General features: G+C 43.8%; 1 protein-coding gene across 4 annotated transcripts in view; it reads right to left on the minus strand.

The window, feature by feature from the left end:
- LOC120031768 (myotubularin-related protein 5-like) overlaps positions 1-7,673 on the minus strand; it is a 68,014-nt gene extending 60,341 nt beyond the window's left edge. For all 4 annotated transcript variants that reach the window (XM_038977575.1, XM_038977574.1, XM_038977573.1 and 1 more), the window contains exon 1: positions 7,473-7,673. In XM_038977575.1, the coding sequence (XP_038833503.1) occupies positions 7,473-7,527 (55 nt within the window). In that variant the 5' untranslated portion in view covers positions 7,528-7,673. The remainder of the gene's footprint in view (positions 1-7,472) is intronic.
- Between the last annotated feature and the right edge of the window lie 10,850 nt (positions 7,674-18,523).

Consider the following 18,523-nt stretch of genomic DNA (forward strand, 5'->3'; position numbering starts at 1 on the left):
GTTATTATAGGAATTACAGGACTATTTCTCTCTATACGATTTGTATTTCATATACCTTTGACTATTGGATGTTCTTATAGGAACTTTAGTATTGCCAGTGTAACAGTATAGCTTCCATCCCTCTCCTCGCGGCTACCTGGGCTCGAACCAGGAACACATCGACAACAGCCACCCTCGAAGCAGTGTTACCCATGCAGAGCAAGGGGAACAACTACTCCAAGTCTCAGAGCGAGTGAAACGCTATTAGCGCACACCCCGCTAACTAGCTTCACATCGGTTACACCAGCCTAATCTCGGGAGTTGATAGGCTTGAAGTCACAAACAAAGAGCTGCTGGCAAAACGCACGAAAGTGCTGTTTGAATGAATGCTTACGAGCCTGCTGGTGCCTACCATCACTCAGTCAGACTGCTCTATCAAATCATAGACTTAATTATAACATAATAACACACAGAAATACGAGCCTTAGGTCATTAATAATGTCGAATCCGGAAACTATCATCTCGAAAACAAAACGTTTATTCTTTCAGTGAAATACGGAACCGTTCCGTATTTTATCTAACGGGTGGCATCCATAAGTCTAAATATTCCTGTTACATTGCACAACCTTCAATGTTATGTCATAATTACGTAAAATTCTGGCAAATTAGTTTGCAATGAGCCAGGCGGCCCAAACTGTTGCATATACCCTGACTCTGCGTGCAATGAACGCAAGAGAAGTGACACAATTTTACCTGGTTAATATTGCCTGCTAACCTGGATTCCTTTTAGCTAAATATGCAGGTTTAAAAATATATACTTCTGTGTATTGATTTTAAGAAAGGCATTGATGTTTATGGTTAGGTACACATTGGAGCAACGACAGTCCTTTTTCGCGAATGCGCACTGCATCGATTATATACAACGCAGGACACGCTAGATAAACTAGTAATATCATCAACCATGTGTAGTTAACTAGTGATTATGATTGATTGATTGTTTTTTATAAGATAAGTTTAATACTAGCTAGCATTCGTGTAACAGGCGGGCTCCTCGTGAGGCAGGTGGTTAGAGCGTTGGACTAGTTAACCGTAAGGTTGCAAGATTGAATCCCTGAGCTGACCAGGTAAAAATCTGTCGTTCTGCCCCTGAACAAGGCAGTTAACCCACCGTTCCTAGGCCGTCATTGAAAATAAGAATGTGTTCTTAACTGACTTGCCTAGTTAAAGGTGCTAAAAATAAAATAAAAATTGGCGTCCAAAAGTACGGATTTCCGATTTCAAGTTTTCATAACATCGGCCCTAATTAAAATCGGCCATTCCGATTAATTGGTCGACCACTAGTAATTACACTAATTCATGTGTGCACCTAGCAAGAGGCTGTTCAGCTACGTTTTTGTAACACACATTGGATGGTAGAGTTTGCAAACCAAATACCCACTGGATTGATGAAAATAATCATGATATTTTGACAGTTAAGCATAGGCTACTTTGTAGTTAACATTTAATTGAGAAGGTTTTTTGGGAAAGCCTTTCCATCTACCAGAAGACAGTTTTCATTAGCATCATCGCCAACGGCTACAGAAAGTGGTACACCAATACACAGACAGTGGCATTCTCGTTGCCCCTTCAAAAAGTTGCAGGAAATACAAATCACTGATGAATTCTGTTCATGTCTTATGATAAACTTGGGCAAAATAAATGTTCAATACATATTGTTAAATTCCGATTTAACGCCGGAATTCCGTGAGGGCCCTAATCATCATATGAGGCCCTCCACTACCTAATGATGTCAGTTAAGAACAAATTCTTATTTACAATGACGGCCTACCCCAGCCAAACCCTAATGACGCTGGGCCAATTGTGCACCGTCCTATAGGACTCCCAATAACGGCCGGTTGTGATAAAGCCTGGAATCGAAACAGAGTCTGGAGTGACGCCTCTAGCACTGAGATGCAGTGCCTTAGACCGCTGCGCCACTCGGGAGCCTAAATGACTATTGCCTGTAGGACTCACATCTGTAGCCATGAAATGCTTTGAAAGGATGGTCATGGCTCACAACACCATCATCTCCAATTCGCATACCAATTCATCCAGGAACTCTATAACAGGCAGTATCAGAGGAAGGCCCTAAAAATTGTCAGACTCCAGCCACCCAAGTCAGACTGTCTAGGACCAAAAGGCTCCTGAACTGCTTCTACGCCCAAGCCATAAGCCTGCTGAACAGTTAATCAAATGGCTACCCATACTATTTGCATTGACCCCCCTTTTCACACGCTGCTACTCAGTTTATTATGTAACCTGATTGCCTAGTCCCTTTTACCCCTACATGTACATATTACATCAGCTACCTGGTACCTCTGCACCAGTGCTCCTTGTATATAGCCTCGTTATTGTGATTTCATTGTGTTACTATTTCCTTTTTTTATTTAGCTAATTGTTCTTTATAACTCTGCATTGTTGGGAAAGGGCTCTTAAGTAAACATTAGCTGATACCTATTGTATTCGGCGCATGTGACAAATTAAATTAGATTCTGACTCCGCATAGCTGGCTATGTGAAACGTGAAAGAAAATGAATGTGCCAGAAAACAATAACCCACTTGGCTAAGTGGGTTTCGACTCATCGTTACCACTTACATTACATGGGGACGTGCAAATTCACGAGCATCATGCTCTCTCCCTCCTCTGTGTGAAGAAATTTGACTGCAACCAAACAAAGCACACAAATTGTACCGGGAGGCGAGAGAGAAAACAGACTGCATTTCCCTGTCATAGCTCGCTTTGTGACTGACAGGCACCTATCCTATCAATAGATCACTAGAAGATGATTATCTTTCATTCTAGCAGGAGATGGCTTGACGGACTAGCCAATTGAAACTTAAATGAAAAGTAGCCTACTAATACAAAGGCAACAGTAAACAGGTCGTCCCCCACAAATGATGCAGCGGCCCCCTTTGGGGCAATCATTGTAATTTGGTAAATAACAAATCTCTAAGGCAAGACGCCTTAGAAAAGAGCCAGTGGACCACACTTTGAGGAACACAGTACATTTGCATATTAACAAACAATCTTATCTGGAGTGACCTACAAAAACAGGTGCATACAAAAAACAACCGGGAGGGCGGGGTGAACAACACACAGTAATAATCTGAAACCCAGAAATCAAACAGCTTTCCCTGGGAGAGGGGAGGGAGTGGGGTTGACAACTGTAAAAAAAGATAAATAACATATATATATTATTTTTTTATCTTCCATTCACCAGAGATAAATAACCATCCAATCAGGTGCAACTTTTTCCGGCCCAGGACCAATCAATATTGCTTCCTGTCCCTTTCAACCAATCAGCTGATGTGTGCGGGATTATGCGAAATACAGTGGGACACCAGATTATAATTCCTTTCTTTGATGGCGATGATGATGGGGAGGTGGTCTTGATCATAGATAATCTAGTCCCACCACTGATATACCCTTGGGGGATTGGAACGATTACTCCTCTAACCCCAGGCTGACTGGGAACAGGATTGCCCCAGTCCTGCCCTGAGGGGTAACAGCAGGAGGAGAAGGGTGAGGGGGATAAATTCTCCAAATTCCAAGGAAGACCATCAAAGCAAAGCAGGGCTGGGAATTGCCAGGGACCTCACGATAGAATATTATCACGATATTTAGGTGCCAATACAATATGTATTGCGATTCTCACGATTGGCCCCCTAATAAAAAAGAAGATTGAGTACAAGCCATGAAGGAAAAATACTGGAGTATTGGTGCAGGTACAGCACACTATCACAAAAATTATATTTGCAAAACAATAAGATGCATCGTCAAATAATATCCCAATATGTAACTGTATAAATTTTTATCCCCATCACTAGCTTCTAGAAGTGGGTCACTGAGGGCAGGCTGCAGGGCCCTGGGGCACTCGTTTGCCTCCTGAATAAGGAGCATTCATTACAGCAGACAGACGGCGATGAAACAGCCACGCGCACACACAGCCCCGGGCTGGGGCAGGGACATAAACAAAAGTCCCTCACTATAAGAGCAGTAGGCTTACATCCAGGTCAGAGCAGGGACCAGAGAGTCACTTTACATCATGTCTGCAGGGAGAGAAGTATCCGGCGCAAGCCCTGAGAGACCAGACCAGCCAGTATTCAGTGTAGCTCCACACGGAGACAAGCAGTGTCTGTTTACAGCCTAACAGACAGGGAGACGGTAACGTTACCAAGATACCATGGCAAGTCCCATGGTAGAGACATTCCGACACACACACACTCACAGCTCTGTCCCCCTTCCAGCAGCACCCCGTCCCCTATGAAAGACAGATTGTGAGGTCTATTTCTGGAGGTCCTGAGTGGCTGCAGCCTGGCCTGCTCTGGAACCAGGGAGGAAGTGGTAGCCCACAGATCGAGAAGAGTGCTGGCAAGCTCTCTCTCGCCTTCTTCCTCGCGCGTGTCCTTTTCCTCTGCATTGGTTGTTGTGGTGTTTCAGTCTCACTCTGGCGGTCTCCAAATGTAAAGCTGATTCAAATTGTCCAGCAAAACGTAGGCATATCTATGCACCTGACCTAAAGAAGCAGTGGGTGAATCTCCTGGCTGTCAATGACAAGAATGCTTCTCACTTGTCACTGATAGGTATTTCATATTATAATGAATTGGACACAACACTACAGTAGGTGACATTCTTCATGCTTCTCTCCTCTATACAGATCTGTTCACCTCTAGCTCTTGTAAAGGGAGCAGAGGCACAGTGCTGAGCTCTGGTCCAGGCTCTCTCAGTGCCAGAGCTGTCACTCCTGGGTGAAAAACAACTGCTGTGCATTCTGTCTAGTCCCCCACTTCGGCATACACAAACAGTAACACTCCTCCAGCTGCCTGGGAGGGAGGTAGAAAAGAAGGGGTCAGAACGGAGAGCAGTGTGTGTTGCGGCTGATCATGGAATGAGGCCCTTGGCTTCTACAAAATTAACGACAACTCCCCACCCACATGAGAACACACACACCCCCACCCCCCTTCTCCCAGTTTTCATAGAACACAAACACACAGAGGGACAATCTGGATTCTCGCTCTAAACACGTCTCCCAAGGGTCCGCTCTCCTATTTCCTGTTTGGGCCGGGAGCACCGCGAACGGAGCATCCGATTCGCCGCAGTGTTCTCAGCACAAAAGGGGACGGCTGTCAAAACAGAGCTACACAAGAAACCCCAGTCAGGCTGACCACACCCTGGCCACAGACCGGCCATCTTGGCTCCCCATGTGAAGTCTATCTGATCGATGAGAGTTTGGGTTGAGCACAATCATCAGGCAACCTGACACCTTAGTGACTAATGGAGTGTGTGAATGGGAGCTGCAGGCAGCGGTCATCAAGGCAGGGGCGTGCCCTGCAAACAGTACAGTAGCAAAACCTGCCCCACAGGGTGCAGAGAGGTTTTGTTCCTCTGGATATCCTCTTCAAATAATTCAACTGATGAATGCTTTACATTGTACACTGTCGACTCTAATTCTAAGCGTGGTCACATACAATTAAAGGATGAATGTATGCAGGTAAAAGCTTTTCTCCATCACTGAATGTTATGTTGATGATGTAATCACCCAGGAAGCATCTTCTCTAGAAATACAGTGATGTTTCAACAACTCAAGTCTGTGGAAGCAACTTACAAACACAGATGAGCTCACACACCCAAACTGTCAGTCAGCAGTTGTGAAACATTCCAGGCCTGTGTGTGTGTGCGAGTGTGTGTGTCAGTCAAAACACAGATGAAGCAACACCTCCACACCTGTGCTTTCAGGACATCGCAGGACAGGCAGGCTGCAGCTCTGTCAAAATGTCAGGGAGCACCAAGCTCTCTCTGGCATGTGAGAATGATGTCAGAAGACAATGTCATTGCCCCTGGGAGCATGCATTAGCCTAACAGTATAAAGAGTATCAAATTGGAGTATCGATCTGATTGCAGAAGAGTGGGTATCCACTTTAGGTAATGAGTATGGAGTCAGTGTTCAGGAACAGGTGGTAAGACTAAAATAAGCTTGTGTTGTTGAAAAGTAAAATGCATACTTTAAAGAATAAAATGTCAGATGCATATGTTGCAGCAAGTGATTTACTATGCATGTATATACTATGCATTGGGCTGCTGTAAAAGGGTTTCAACGACAGACAAATCATCATCCCTGAGTCTTGTTTTTTTATTGGGTACGGAGGCCTTGTTTCTCCTTGATCACCTCAGCGCTTGGGGGTTTTAATGTCTGCTTCCCAGATGCTTTACAGGCCTAGTCTGCATTCAGCAGCCAGAACAGCAGGGTAGATACAGGAAGGAGATACATTCTGCAGTGTGCAACGTCCACATTATAACATCCTGCCCGCTGAACCTTGCAGGGATTGCCCCCCTTCAAAACAGACATGCATTAAAATGTATGCAAAGAAAAACAAATGTTCATTGTCCAACCAAGAAATAGGTACACAAGTCAGTTATTGCTTGATTTTAGACGCTGAGGACTTGTCATGCTACGATGTTTCTGCATGCTCCATCTAAATGAGTCATAAACAGAATCCATTCTATAAATAAAAGACGTTACAAGTTTCCAAATAGCTTAATATATTCATCGGATAAGGCGGCTATAATATTCCATGGTGAACATGCCATTATACCGCACGGATCTATGCCACCGCGCAAACCGGGGGGAGCGTCAGATAACGGTCCCAAACACTCAGCGTCCGCAACAACACAACAGGAAGAACACTTAGCATCTACTGGGCTCGGTTCTGTACACTCTGGTTCAAGTGGCTTGGGGAGGGGCAAAGCCATCTAGGTTAGTCCACAAACAAAAACAGACAAAAGAAAACTAACAATACTTCCATTTCTAAAACATACGTTAGTTGTTCACAAGCATTGTCAGTAAGAATAGTACGCGTTTATCAAGCAAAGATTTGCTTTGCTTCTCAATATGACCAGTTAGTCCTTATAATTTCGACCTCATGTAAAATCTCGACACGAATGTGTGACGTTTGCTTTACTAACTCATTCCTGTTAGCTTGGCGAGGTGACATAACATAGTTTCACTTTAGTTAAATAACAAGTTGGTTTAATAAGCCCATATTAACTAGAAATCTACTCTAACCAACGCCGCCAAACATGTCGTTATTAAGCTAACAAGTATCCTCTACCAAGCTAATTAGCTTGCAAGTTCACTTAAGTTATTAGTTAGCTAGATATGGCTATGAAAATGATGTATGACATAAAAGAAAATGGAACGCAGACATTCACTCAAACTCTTTCCTCGTGGTTTGAAATAACACCAGACGGCTGGCTAATCTCGAGAGGCCTTTGACATCCGCGATTTGTAGTTCAGTGCCCTGCCGGATAAGACACCCCACAACTGTGGGACGCCGTTTCGTCCCGTCCCCGCCTCCCTCTCCTCCGCCTCCTCCTGTTTACCAGGGCTGAACCGCGGCTAATACGCCAGCATTAGCTAGCTAGCACTTAGGAAAATAGCTAGCCCAAAACTCACCTCTCTTATCGAGGTCGTAACCGACCACCACGAAGTAGTCGGCGAGCCTGGCCATCTCGGAGTTCACGGAGACAGGCCTTTATTGCGGTATCCTTTCCCTTTACCGTCGATATTCCATTCACATTCTGTTGGTGAAAGACACATCACGGGCGACAGTAGCATCCTTCCTGCTGTATCCTGCCGCCATACCGTCAGTATGCCTTGCCCTGACAGCGGAGTGTGATGAGTCTGCGCACTGGGTTACAGGGAGGGGCGCATGGCAAGAATGTCCCACAACGTCCCATTAATGTAGTTGGGTGTTGATCCCTTGCAAAAAACTAAACCACTGTTGCCTAACCAGCACGTTGTTAGCTAGATGCTGACAATTATCTTACTGAAAACATGCAATATTTGCGGTAGAATGATTCTGAACAATTAGTGTATTTAGCATGCATCAATAACATCTTGGCTACATGGCATGGTACACTTGGGAAACCTGATGTAATCTACCAAAGAACATCACCATATCAAATAAACACGTTAAAACAAGTCTTTGACAGCTCAAATGGGCTTTTTACAGTGAAAATGACAAAACTGTATCATAACCTTTCTGTGCACTCAACGTCAATATTTTGGTTATCTAAACTAGAGACCATATCTTACTCATATCTGTCACAAGTGTTCCCCAGCCCGCATGTCATTGCTGAAATACTCTGGAATCAGAGCGTCTGCCAGAACTGATCAGAGGACAGCCCACAGGAATGCCTGCTTTCGCAGTGTGTGTGGTCAAAACAGATGGTCGCCCATTCAGTTGAAATGTAATGTTGACCTATACAGAAAATAATCTGTATTAAATAGAATTTATACATTTTCAGTTTTACACAGTATGCTTGTATGAAAGAGATAGAGATCAAATAGAACATCACCTCTGTGTGCCGCTGAATAGCCAGTGTGATCCTAACCACAAGTGTCACTCGCATTGTCTCTTCATGATCGCCTAAACAAAACTAAAGTACCTGTTACATAATACATTCATGCCCATGTCAAATTCCAGCGTAAAACTGCAGAGCACTTGGTATTGTTACATTCAACGATATCACCTTTAAAATACAGCAGTCCCAACACATAAAAACTCTTGCCTCATAACGAACAAAGAGCAACATTGTCACAACGTTGCAGTGATTTTGCAATACCGTTAAGTGATAGGGAGGTTGAGGGCAGATGACATTTATTCATCCTCTGAAACAGAGGCCCAGTTCCGTGCGGCCTGCTGTCCTTGGCTGCCGACATCGTAACGCCACTGAGAAAATTCCAACACTTCCTGCACTGCAGGTCAAGGGGGATGGTCTATGCTTCTTACAGCTGATGGGTAACATGGCCTTGAACTTCACTTGACAAACTGCCAGTAGGCAGGAGGGAGGGAAACACACAAGATTCATCTCCTTGGCTCTCCTGGTTGAGCACTAGGCTATAAGGTAGCAATGTTCACTGCCCTGTTAACTGTAGTAAATAAAGGTGTTGTAGATACAGAGAGACCTGAGAGAACGACCTAGAGGCTTCTGGCCTTAGTGGATACATTGATCAAGTTCCCCCACAATGCCTTGAGAAAGACAAATCAAATCGTATTTGTCACATGTGCCCAATACAACAGGTGTAGACCTTATAGTGAAATGCTTACTTACAAGCCCTTAACCAACAATGCATTTTTAAGAAAAATAAGTGTGAAGTAAAAAATAGATAAGTAAACATTTAAAATTAAAGTAACAAATAATTAAAGAGCAGCAGTAAAATAACAATAGAGAGGCTATATATACGGGGGCATCGGTTAGTTGAGGTAATTGAGGTAATATGTACGTAGGTAGAGTTAAAGTGACTATGCATAGATAATAAACAGAGAGTAGCAGCAGCGTAAAAGTGTGGGGGGAGGTGCAATGCAAATAGTCTGGGTAGCCATTTGATTAGCTGTTCAGGAGTCTAATGGCTTGGGGGTAGAAGTTGTTAAGAAGTCTTTTGGACCTAGACTTGGCGCTCCGGTACCGCTTGCCATGCGGTAGCAGAGAGAACAGTCTATGACTAGGGTGGCTGGAGTCTTTGACAATTTTTAGGGCCTTCCTCTGGTATAGATGGTCCTGGATGGCAGGAAGCTTGGCCCCAGTGATGTACTAGGCCGTACGCACTACCCTCTGCTGTGCCTTGCGGTCGGAGGCCGAGCAGTTGCCATACCAGGCCGTGATGCAACCAGTCAGGATGCTCTCGATGGTGCAGCTGTAGAACTTTTTGAGGATCTGAAAGCCCATGCCAAATGGTTTAAATTTTCAGTCTCCTGAGGGTGAATAGGCTTTGTCATACCCTCTTCACGACTGTCTTGGTGTGTTTGGACCATGATAGTTTGTTGTTGATGTGGACATCTCAACCTGCTCCACTACAGCCCCGTCGATGAGAATGGGGGCGTAATCGGACCTCCTTTTCCTGTAGTCCAAACTAATGAAGTCGTCCCTTGCAGCTGTTTCATCTCCACATCCAGTTCTAGTTCCCCTCTGAAGACGACCCAGCCCAGCACTGCTGACATTCCTGGTACTTCTCACCGCTCAAGTGTGTCTCCCCTGTTAGGCGCATCCATGCCCTGGGTAGACATAGCACAGATAGCAAGATATCAGACTGGCATGCATACACTGTTATTATGTAGTGTGTTGATAATATTACTAAGCAAAATGAATAACTTAATATTGAGTTACACTTGAAAGCGCCATTAGCGTGGGAAAACTGACTTTTAAGCAGATAAAATTGGCTACAGTATTTGTTCCTGATCTCAGTTCCTACATCGATTACTATTGTCACACAGAGAAAAAGACACACAGACAGACAGAAACAGCGACAGAGAGGGTCAGCTCCTCCTGTCACTGAATCTCTGTAACTCATGACACACAGCCCACTCAGAACACAAAGAGAAGAACTGTCAGGCCGGATACAATGAGTCACCTGACTTCCTGCCAACAAACCAACAGACAGGAAGTGGGTTGAAGGCCTCTTGCAAATCATAGCTCTCGTGGGGCATCCAGCGTTCAATTGCTCATCCTCTGAGATAAAGCAAGCGTGAAAATGTCCTTAATGAGGACAAGAAGACTAGCGATCAAAAGGTTTCACTTCCCCAAGTGTATCAGATTGTATTGTATCTGACGATAGAAGTGAAAAGGGGAACTGTTTTATGATGTACTGGTAGTCTGGTAAAGGTAAAATCTGGTCTTTATATACTGCAGTGCTCCCACCTTGGAAGGAAGAGGTAGGAAAAGGTAGTTCAGGATGTCAATCCAACTGACGTCTATAGTGCTGCAATAATACAGAATGTTTCCTCTCAAGGAGGCAGATACCATCTAAGTATACATAAACACAATAGCAATTGAGCCTATGATGTTTATCTGCCGTGGGAATTGACTCTTTATAACGTTTCAATAAGACCCAAATGCAGACTGTGTTGAAGTAACAACGTCTGTAACGGCAACAGGGGCAGGCAAACGACAGGTCAAGGCAGGCAGGGGTCGATAATCCAGAGTGGTGGGGCAAAGGTACAGGACGGCAGGCAGGCTCAGGTCAGGCAGAGGTCGGTAATTCAGAGGTGGGGCAAAGGTACAGGACGGCAGGCGGGCTCAGGGTCAGGCAGAGGTCGGTAATCCAGAGTAGGGGCAAAGGTACAGGACGGCAGGCAGGCTCAGGGGCAGGCAGAGTGGTCAGGCAGGCGGGCTCAGAGTCGGGACAGGCAAGGGTCAAAACCAGGAGGGCGCGAAAAGAGCAACTGGGGAAAATCAGGAGCTGAGACAACCCGCTGGTTGACTTGACAAACAAGACGAACTGGCAACAGACACACAGAGAACACAGGTCTAAATACACAGGGGATAATGGGGAAGATGGGCAACACCTGGAGGGGGGTGGAGACAATCACAAGGACAGGTGGAACAGATCAGGGCGTGACACTCTTTGAGAAAACAAACCAAATGCAAGTGTTGGACAGACTGAGGCCTGTATGAAGAGGTCATTGGACCAGTCTGTGATTGATAGGAGAGGCCCTGACCCAGGTTGCAAGGCTCAGACTCCTCACTACTTCCCTGGGGTCAGAGATCCACAGAGTCCCCATGGTACCCAGGTGCCTGGATCACGCACACACCCGCAGGCGATGGGAAATGTAGCAAAGGGCTTTGTGTACAGTAAACTCTATATTCCTGCTCTGTAACTATTAGTGTTTTCACTCATAACATAGAAAAACCTTCAGGGCTGGTAGAGATGTCAGAGATCTCTCTCCTGAGCTCTCTGGTGCAAGAACTCTTCTGTTAATTTATTTAAAGTGAATTTAAGGTCACATGAATTTACTGTATCTAAAAAATACTATAAGCACGTTGTATTTTGAAAATCACTGTCCATTCAAGGAGGTGAAACAAACTTAACCCCTGCCTATGGTCGTTGCCAGGTCTGTAAGTATATGTATTAATGAACCATGCATGCCTCTGAGAGAATGCATGAAGTAGATTAACTGCAGTAGGTTTAACCTTATTTTATTTTACACTAAGTATACCAAACATTAGGAACACCTTCCTAATATTGAGTTGCCCTTTTACCCTCAGAACAGCCTCAATTCCTCCGGGCATGGACTCTACAAGATGTCGAAAGCGTTCCACAGGGATGCTGGCCCATTTTGACTCTAACGCTTCTCACAGTTTTTGTCAAATTGGTTGGATGTCCTATGGGTGGTGGACCATTCTTGATACACACAGGAAACTGTTGAATGTGAAAAACCCAGCAGCATTCCAGTTCTTGACACAAACCGGTGTGCCTAGAGCCTACTCTCATACCCCGTTCAAAAGCACTTAATTGTTTTGTCTTGCCCATTCACCCTCTGAATGGCACACATACACAATCCATGTCTCAATTGTCTCAAGGCTTAAACATCCTTCTTTAACCTGTGTCCTCCCCTTCATCTACACTGATTGAAGTGGATTTAACAAGTGACACCAATAAGGGATTATAGGTTTCACCTGGATTCACCTGGTCAGTCTCTATCATGGAAAGAGCAGGTGTTCTTAATGTTTTGTAAACTCGGTGTTCATAGCCATGATACTATCATCAATCTTTTATTTGTTTGGCTATTTAATACTGTGATCTCCTGTTCTCCTGCCGCCAGTTAAAAATGGCCCAGTCAGGCGCTGTCAGTTCTGGAAGCACCACTATTGTCTGCCTCCACTGTCCCACCTAGCAACAAGCACCCCGTCTGTGCTACCATCTTTCACCACACAGAGGAGTGATCCCTCATTTGCCCATGAAATGGGCACACTGGGCAAAACCCTGACTCACTCAGGCCATCTCCTCCAACCCCCGTCACCTTCGGCCCCTCGCTGGTAACAAGAGCCATGCAAACAGAGAGAGAGAGACGACTAGCCACGCAAACAATCTTGGTTGTACCCCAATCCCCTACAAACTAGCCATGTAAACAAATTTGATGTGGGGAGCCACTGTGCCTGTGAGCACACAGGGGAGACAGAAATGCTCATCCCAGTGGGAAAGACCATGTCTCCAAAATGATTTCTCATGGAGGATTTAATGGTGCCTCATACTTAGGGTTCAAGGGTCTGCTTGACATTACAAAAAGTCCTAATTTGATCATGTTTGTTTTCTTGTGTTTTAAAAAATGCTGACAAATTATGTTTATCTTCTATCTGGGACATAATCTGGTCTGTCCCCAGCCCCATAGGAGGTCAAAGCCTTTGTGTTTGGCAAAGCTCCACTGGGCTCAGCTATGTGTGCCTCTGCAGCTGGCCTCAGTAACTGTCCTCCACTGTAGAACATTCGACTGATAGGAGGTTCACTAGGGGGCAGCAATTGTAAAATAACCAGATACAGTGAGGTTTCTGGTACTGTGCAGACGCTCACAAACAGTGAACTGCACTGTAACTAAGTGAAACGACAGAAAAAGCAGGAAGTAAATTAATATATGAGTGAATTGATGGATGAATGAATAGATGCACATGGAATTGTTGGAAGATGGAGTAAAGTAGAAATTAATATTTGAGAAATCATTCTTGAGTTATGATCAAGTTGCTGTGTAAGGAAGAAAAGCAGGTATTGGGTACCCACTGGGAAAACACTGATTGAATCAACGATGTTTCCGCGTCATTTCAATGAAATTACGTTGACCCAGCATGGAATAGACGTTGAATTGATGTCTGTGCCCAGTGGGTTATACTGTAACTGTTTACAGTGTATATGGAAAATGAAGTGCTATATCCGTAGAAAATATTTTTAGGGATCTGTTAAGAGCTTTTCTCAGAAACAGAGGGGAACTTTTGGACTCTGGGAGATTCCATAAATCTTCCTCCAGCCCACAGGTGTTGTTTGTTTGTATGATTAGGCTGTTTTGCAACAAAGCCACCTAATCTCAGAAAAATCGGAACACTTCAGCTCTGTAATTTGTTTATGTGGTGCTTCCTGTTCAGAAACCATAAGCAGACATATCCCCTGACCCCCCTGTGTACACAACATTAGATAGCACATATGATTTCTACACAGATTATGGTGTGTAATATGTTCTGTTTCGCTCTGGGCTCCCGTGAAATCACAGTAAAACATTTAGCAATTTCAGAACGTTTACACAACCAATCAGACAGTCTGTGACCCCAAAAATGTTACATCGGCTGAGACAAGAAGAGAGAAGGTTGGGTAGTACCACTCTTGAATGGGTTGAGTCCTACTTGTTGGGGAGGGAACAAGTGGTTGAGGTAAATGGTTTGCCCTCCGAGGCTACACATAAGCCGTGGCATGCCACAGGGGAGCGTGCTAGGGCCTCTGTTATTCCTACTGTACATTAATGATATAAAGGATGCTTGCTCATGTCACCTGTTTCTGTATGAAGAGGACTCTGCACTCTTGGTGTCTCACAAAACTAAACCACACTGGAGAGTATACTGAGTGCAGAGCTCACTAACATCAATGCATGGCTCATAGACAACAAGCTACAGTGAGGGGGAAAAGTATTTGATCCCCTGCTGATTTTGTACGTTTGCCCACTGAAAAGAAATGATCAGTTTATAATTTTAATGGTAGGTTTATTTGAACAGTGAATAATTTGCAAATAATCGCACCAACTCTTGTCACCTTCTCACCAAGCTGCTTGGCGATGGTCTTGTAGCCCATTCCAGCCTTGTGTAGGTCTACAATCTTGTCCCTGACATCCTTGGAGAGCTCTTTGGTCTTGGCCATGGTGGAGAGTTTGGAATCTGATTGATTGCTTCTGTGGACAGGTGTCTTTTATACAGGTAACAAACTGAGATTAGGAGCACTCTCTTTAAGAGTGTGCTCCTAATCTCAGCTCGTTACCTGTATAAAAGACACCTGGGAGCCAGAAATCTTTCTGATTGAGAGGGGGTCAAATACTTATTTCCAATTTATAAAATTTTTGACATGTGTTTTTCTGGATTTTAGACTGATAATTTCTTTGTCAGTGGGCAACGTACAAAATCAGCAGGGGATGAAATACTTTTTTCCCTCACTGTATCTCTGAACCTCTGCAAAACAGAAGCAATTCTGTTGGGGTCTAAATTGAAACGAAGCAAGTCCTCAGGCATCAGGGTACAGCTAGCAGGAGAGGTACTCACAGCCAAAACAGCAGGCAATTACTTAGAATGTACACTAGATGGCAACATGGGAGGGGGGGTATGGCCACTAAGGTACTAGGTAAGAAAGGGCTAGCTAATGCACTCATTTTGACTAAGCTAGTGTAACGGGTTAGAACCGTCTACCTATTTTGAAAGCACACTTGTTGGTCTGCCTGTGCCAGGTGTGTGTGATTGTTATTTAAGGGTGTGGCCTTTTGTATAAAACCCTTCCTGTTTGTGTCATTCAGGGGATCCCCTTACTATGTGCTGGTCGGCTGGCCTTGGGAGGGCGGGAGTGGTGATGGTGTTTTTTTAACAAAGTATGAGAAATAGGACTTATTGTACATGTAGTGTGTTTAGGCACTTGCGTCCATATTCCACCTAGGCTTTTCTCTCCTCCCTGGGCACGCCCTCCGTGACTGTGGCAACACATTATTATTGTCTGTTTGAGTATGTGAATGGAATGTATAAACCTAGTGTTATTTGTGTGATATTGAAGTCTGTCTTGTAGGACAGTTGTATGGCGCTCCTGGAGCTGAAGATGGTATATGGACATTACGTAGGCCAGGAGATTGGGCCTTTCTTCTGACGATGAAAATAAATTGTTGTTGTCTGATTCCCATGCTCCACTTTTTGATGCAAAGAACCTGTTATGTTTAGCTTATTCCCAAGGACCTACCTCGCATATTAAAAGGGGGCGTAGTACGACTACAGGAATTAAATATTTTGGTGTATTTCCCCCACATTACAATAGCACTTCATGGTTCGAAGGCTTAACTAATCTACTAAAAAGCAACCTTCAGATAGCCCAGAACAAGTTGATTAAGCTGGCGTTGAATCTGAGCCCACGTACTCATATTGGTAGGAGCCAGTTTCAGGAGCTCAACTGGCTGCCCGTTGAGTCAAAGGTCACACAGACTAGACTTAGTCTGGTACATAGTGTGTGTGTGTGTGTGTGTGTGTGTGTGTGTGTGTGTGTGTGTGTGTGTGTGTGTGTGTGTGTGTGTGTGTGTGTGTGTGTGTGTGTGTGTGTGTGTGTGTGTGTGTGTGTGTGTGTGTGTGTGTGTGTGTGTGTGTGTGTGTGTGTATTCAGAAGCCTGACAGGGAAAGGTACTTTTTTTTATACTAAGGAGCCGCTGAGTGGAATAGTCGGCCTCTGTTAAAACTATTCCCACTCTGTGTAGCTTTTAAAGGAAGGTGAAATCCTGGTTATTGGATAGTGTGCCTCTGTGAGCAATCCCTCCGAGCCCATTGATGATGACTAAATAGCGTTCCTTTGTGTATAGTATGGATATGTTGTGTTTTTATGACTAAATAACCAATTTGCCTGCCATTTTCACTTCTGTTTTTTTTTGCCTGCTACATGCCAAACTTGCCACATGCATTCATGAAAATGAGGACCACAATGGAAATAAGTTGAAGACCTTTTATCCTCGATGATTCTTAATCAAGTGCAGAATTTTGTATATGCACCTTGTTTTAAATTTTATATATATATATATATATAAAATAAAGCAGTGTCACACAATCAAAGATCCATGTCCTTTGATCGCTTGACCACGACATTGTTTCGACATGACTTCATGGCGCTCTGTCGGTCCATTTCAAAGCCAGAGTGAGTAAAAGTTGGAGGATCTTTTCAAGCACAGTGTGTCCTGCATAGAGCACTAACTCATGGGCACTAATTGCCACATTATTACACAACCAGTAACGCCAGTGCATGATTGAGAGATCAAACCAGGCGGTAACCCCTCTGTTCATCAGTACACTGAGGGCACTGCTTCACAGGCCTGATGTCACATGATGCCTGCTCGTTGTTACATAAATTGGTCAAAGTGAAATGATATACTTTTGGACTTTTTGAATTGCCATCTCCAGACGAGGAGAATTACATGTCTCATTTATTAGGGTCAGAATATCACAATGCTCTATGTAACTATAATGTCATGTTTATAACATACTTATAGATGGGTAATGTATGCTTTATGATATAATGTACATTTTTACCAAACACTGTAACATGCTAGACCTGACTGATGCCTTTTGAGGCCAAGATGAAGGTGAGTTGACTTCCTGATTGGTTTACTGCGTCATTGTTATGATCCCCCCTGGGAAATAACACCGAACCAGAGATTATTATAGATTATAGGGAGTGGATTCTTTAATTTCATCCCAGGCTGGATTAGGCTGCTAGTGGCTATTACCTGTGTGGGCACTGATACTAATGTTATTATAATACTTATGAGAGACTAATGGAGGTCTTCAAAGCCTTCAATGCTGCTGGAAGACACACAGTGACAACAGTGGAGGGTGAGAAATTGGGAAATTGACAGAAGTCAGACGATTTGGCGAGTAATGGACATTGCTTATAAACACAATTCATAACAGAGAGGGGGGGCGAATTTCAAAATGTGGAAAACTGTCTGACTGACTTAACAAATCAAATGTATGTGATTCTTCAGGGGTGCTCTGTTTCATTCCCTATATTTACTTTCCCCAGATCTATAGTTTATTAACCCAAGCTGAAGCTCAAGGGGGCTCTCCTAAACTGGGAAAGACACTCAACCTTTGGCAACACATTTGGTCTGTTTTCTCTGAAATTATGGTTGCATAACTATGTACAGTTGAAGTCGGAAGTTTACAGACACTTAGGTTGGAGTCATTAAAACTCATTTTTCAACCACTCCACAAATGTCTTGTTAACAAACTATAGTTTTGGCAAGTCAGTTAGGACATCTACTTTATGCATGACACAAGTAATTTTTCCAACAATTCTTTACAGACAGATTATTTCACTTATAATTCACTGTATCACAATTCCAGTGGGTCAGAAGTTTACATACACTAAGTTGACTGTGCCTTTAAAAAGCTTGGAAAATTCCAGAAAATGATGTCATGGCTTTAGAAGCTTCTGATAGGCTAATTGACATAATTTGAGTCAATTGGAGGTGTACTTGTTGATGTATTTCAAGGCCTACCTTAAAACTCATGCCTCTTTGCTTGACATCATGGGAAAATCAAAAGAAATCAGCCAAGACCTCAGAAAAAAAATTGAAGACCTCCACAAGTCTGGTTAATCCTTGGGAGCAATTTCCAAACGCCTGAAGGTACCACGTTCATCTTTACAAAAAATAGTACGCAAGTATAAACACCATGGGACCATGCAGCCCTCATACCGCTCAGGAAGGAGACGCGTTCTGTCTCCTTGAGATGAACATACTTTGGTGCGAAAAGTGCAAATCAATCCCAGAACAACAGCAAAGGACCTTGTGAAGATGCTGGAGGAAACAGGTACAAAAGTATCTATATCCACAGTAAAACAAGTCCTATATCAACACAACCTGAAAGGCCACTTAGCAAGGAAGAAGCCACTGCTCAAAAACCGCCATAAAAAAGCCAGACTGCGGTTTGCAACTGCACATGGGGACAAAGATC

This window comes from Salvelinus namaycush, chromosome 38 (assembly GCF_016432855.1).
Source record: "Salvelinus namaycush isolate Seneca chromosome 38, SaNama_1.0, whole genome shotgun sequence".
In the NCBI taxonomy this organism is placed as follows: domain Eukaryota; kingdom Metazoa; phylum Chordata; class Actinopteri; order Salmoniformes; family Salmonidae; genus Salvelinus; species Salvelinus namaycush.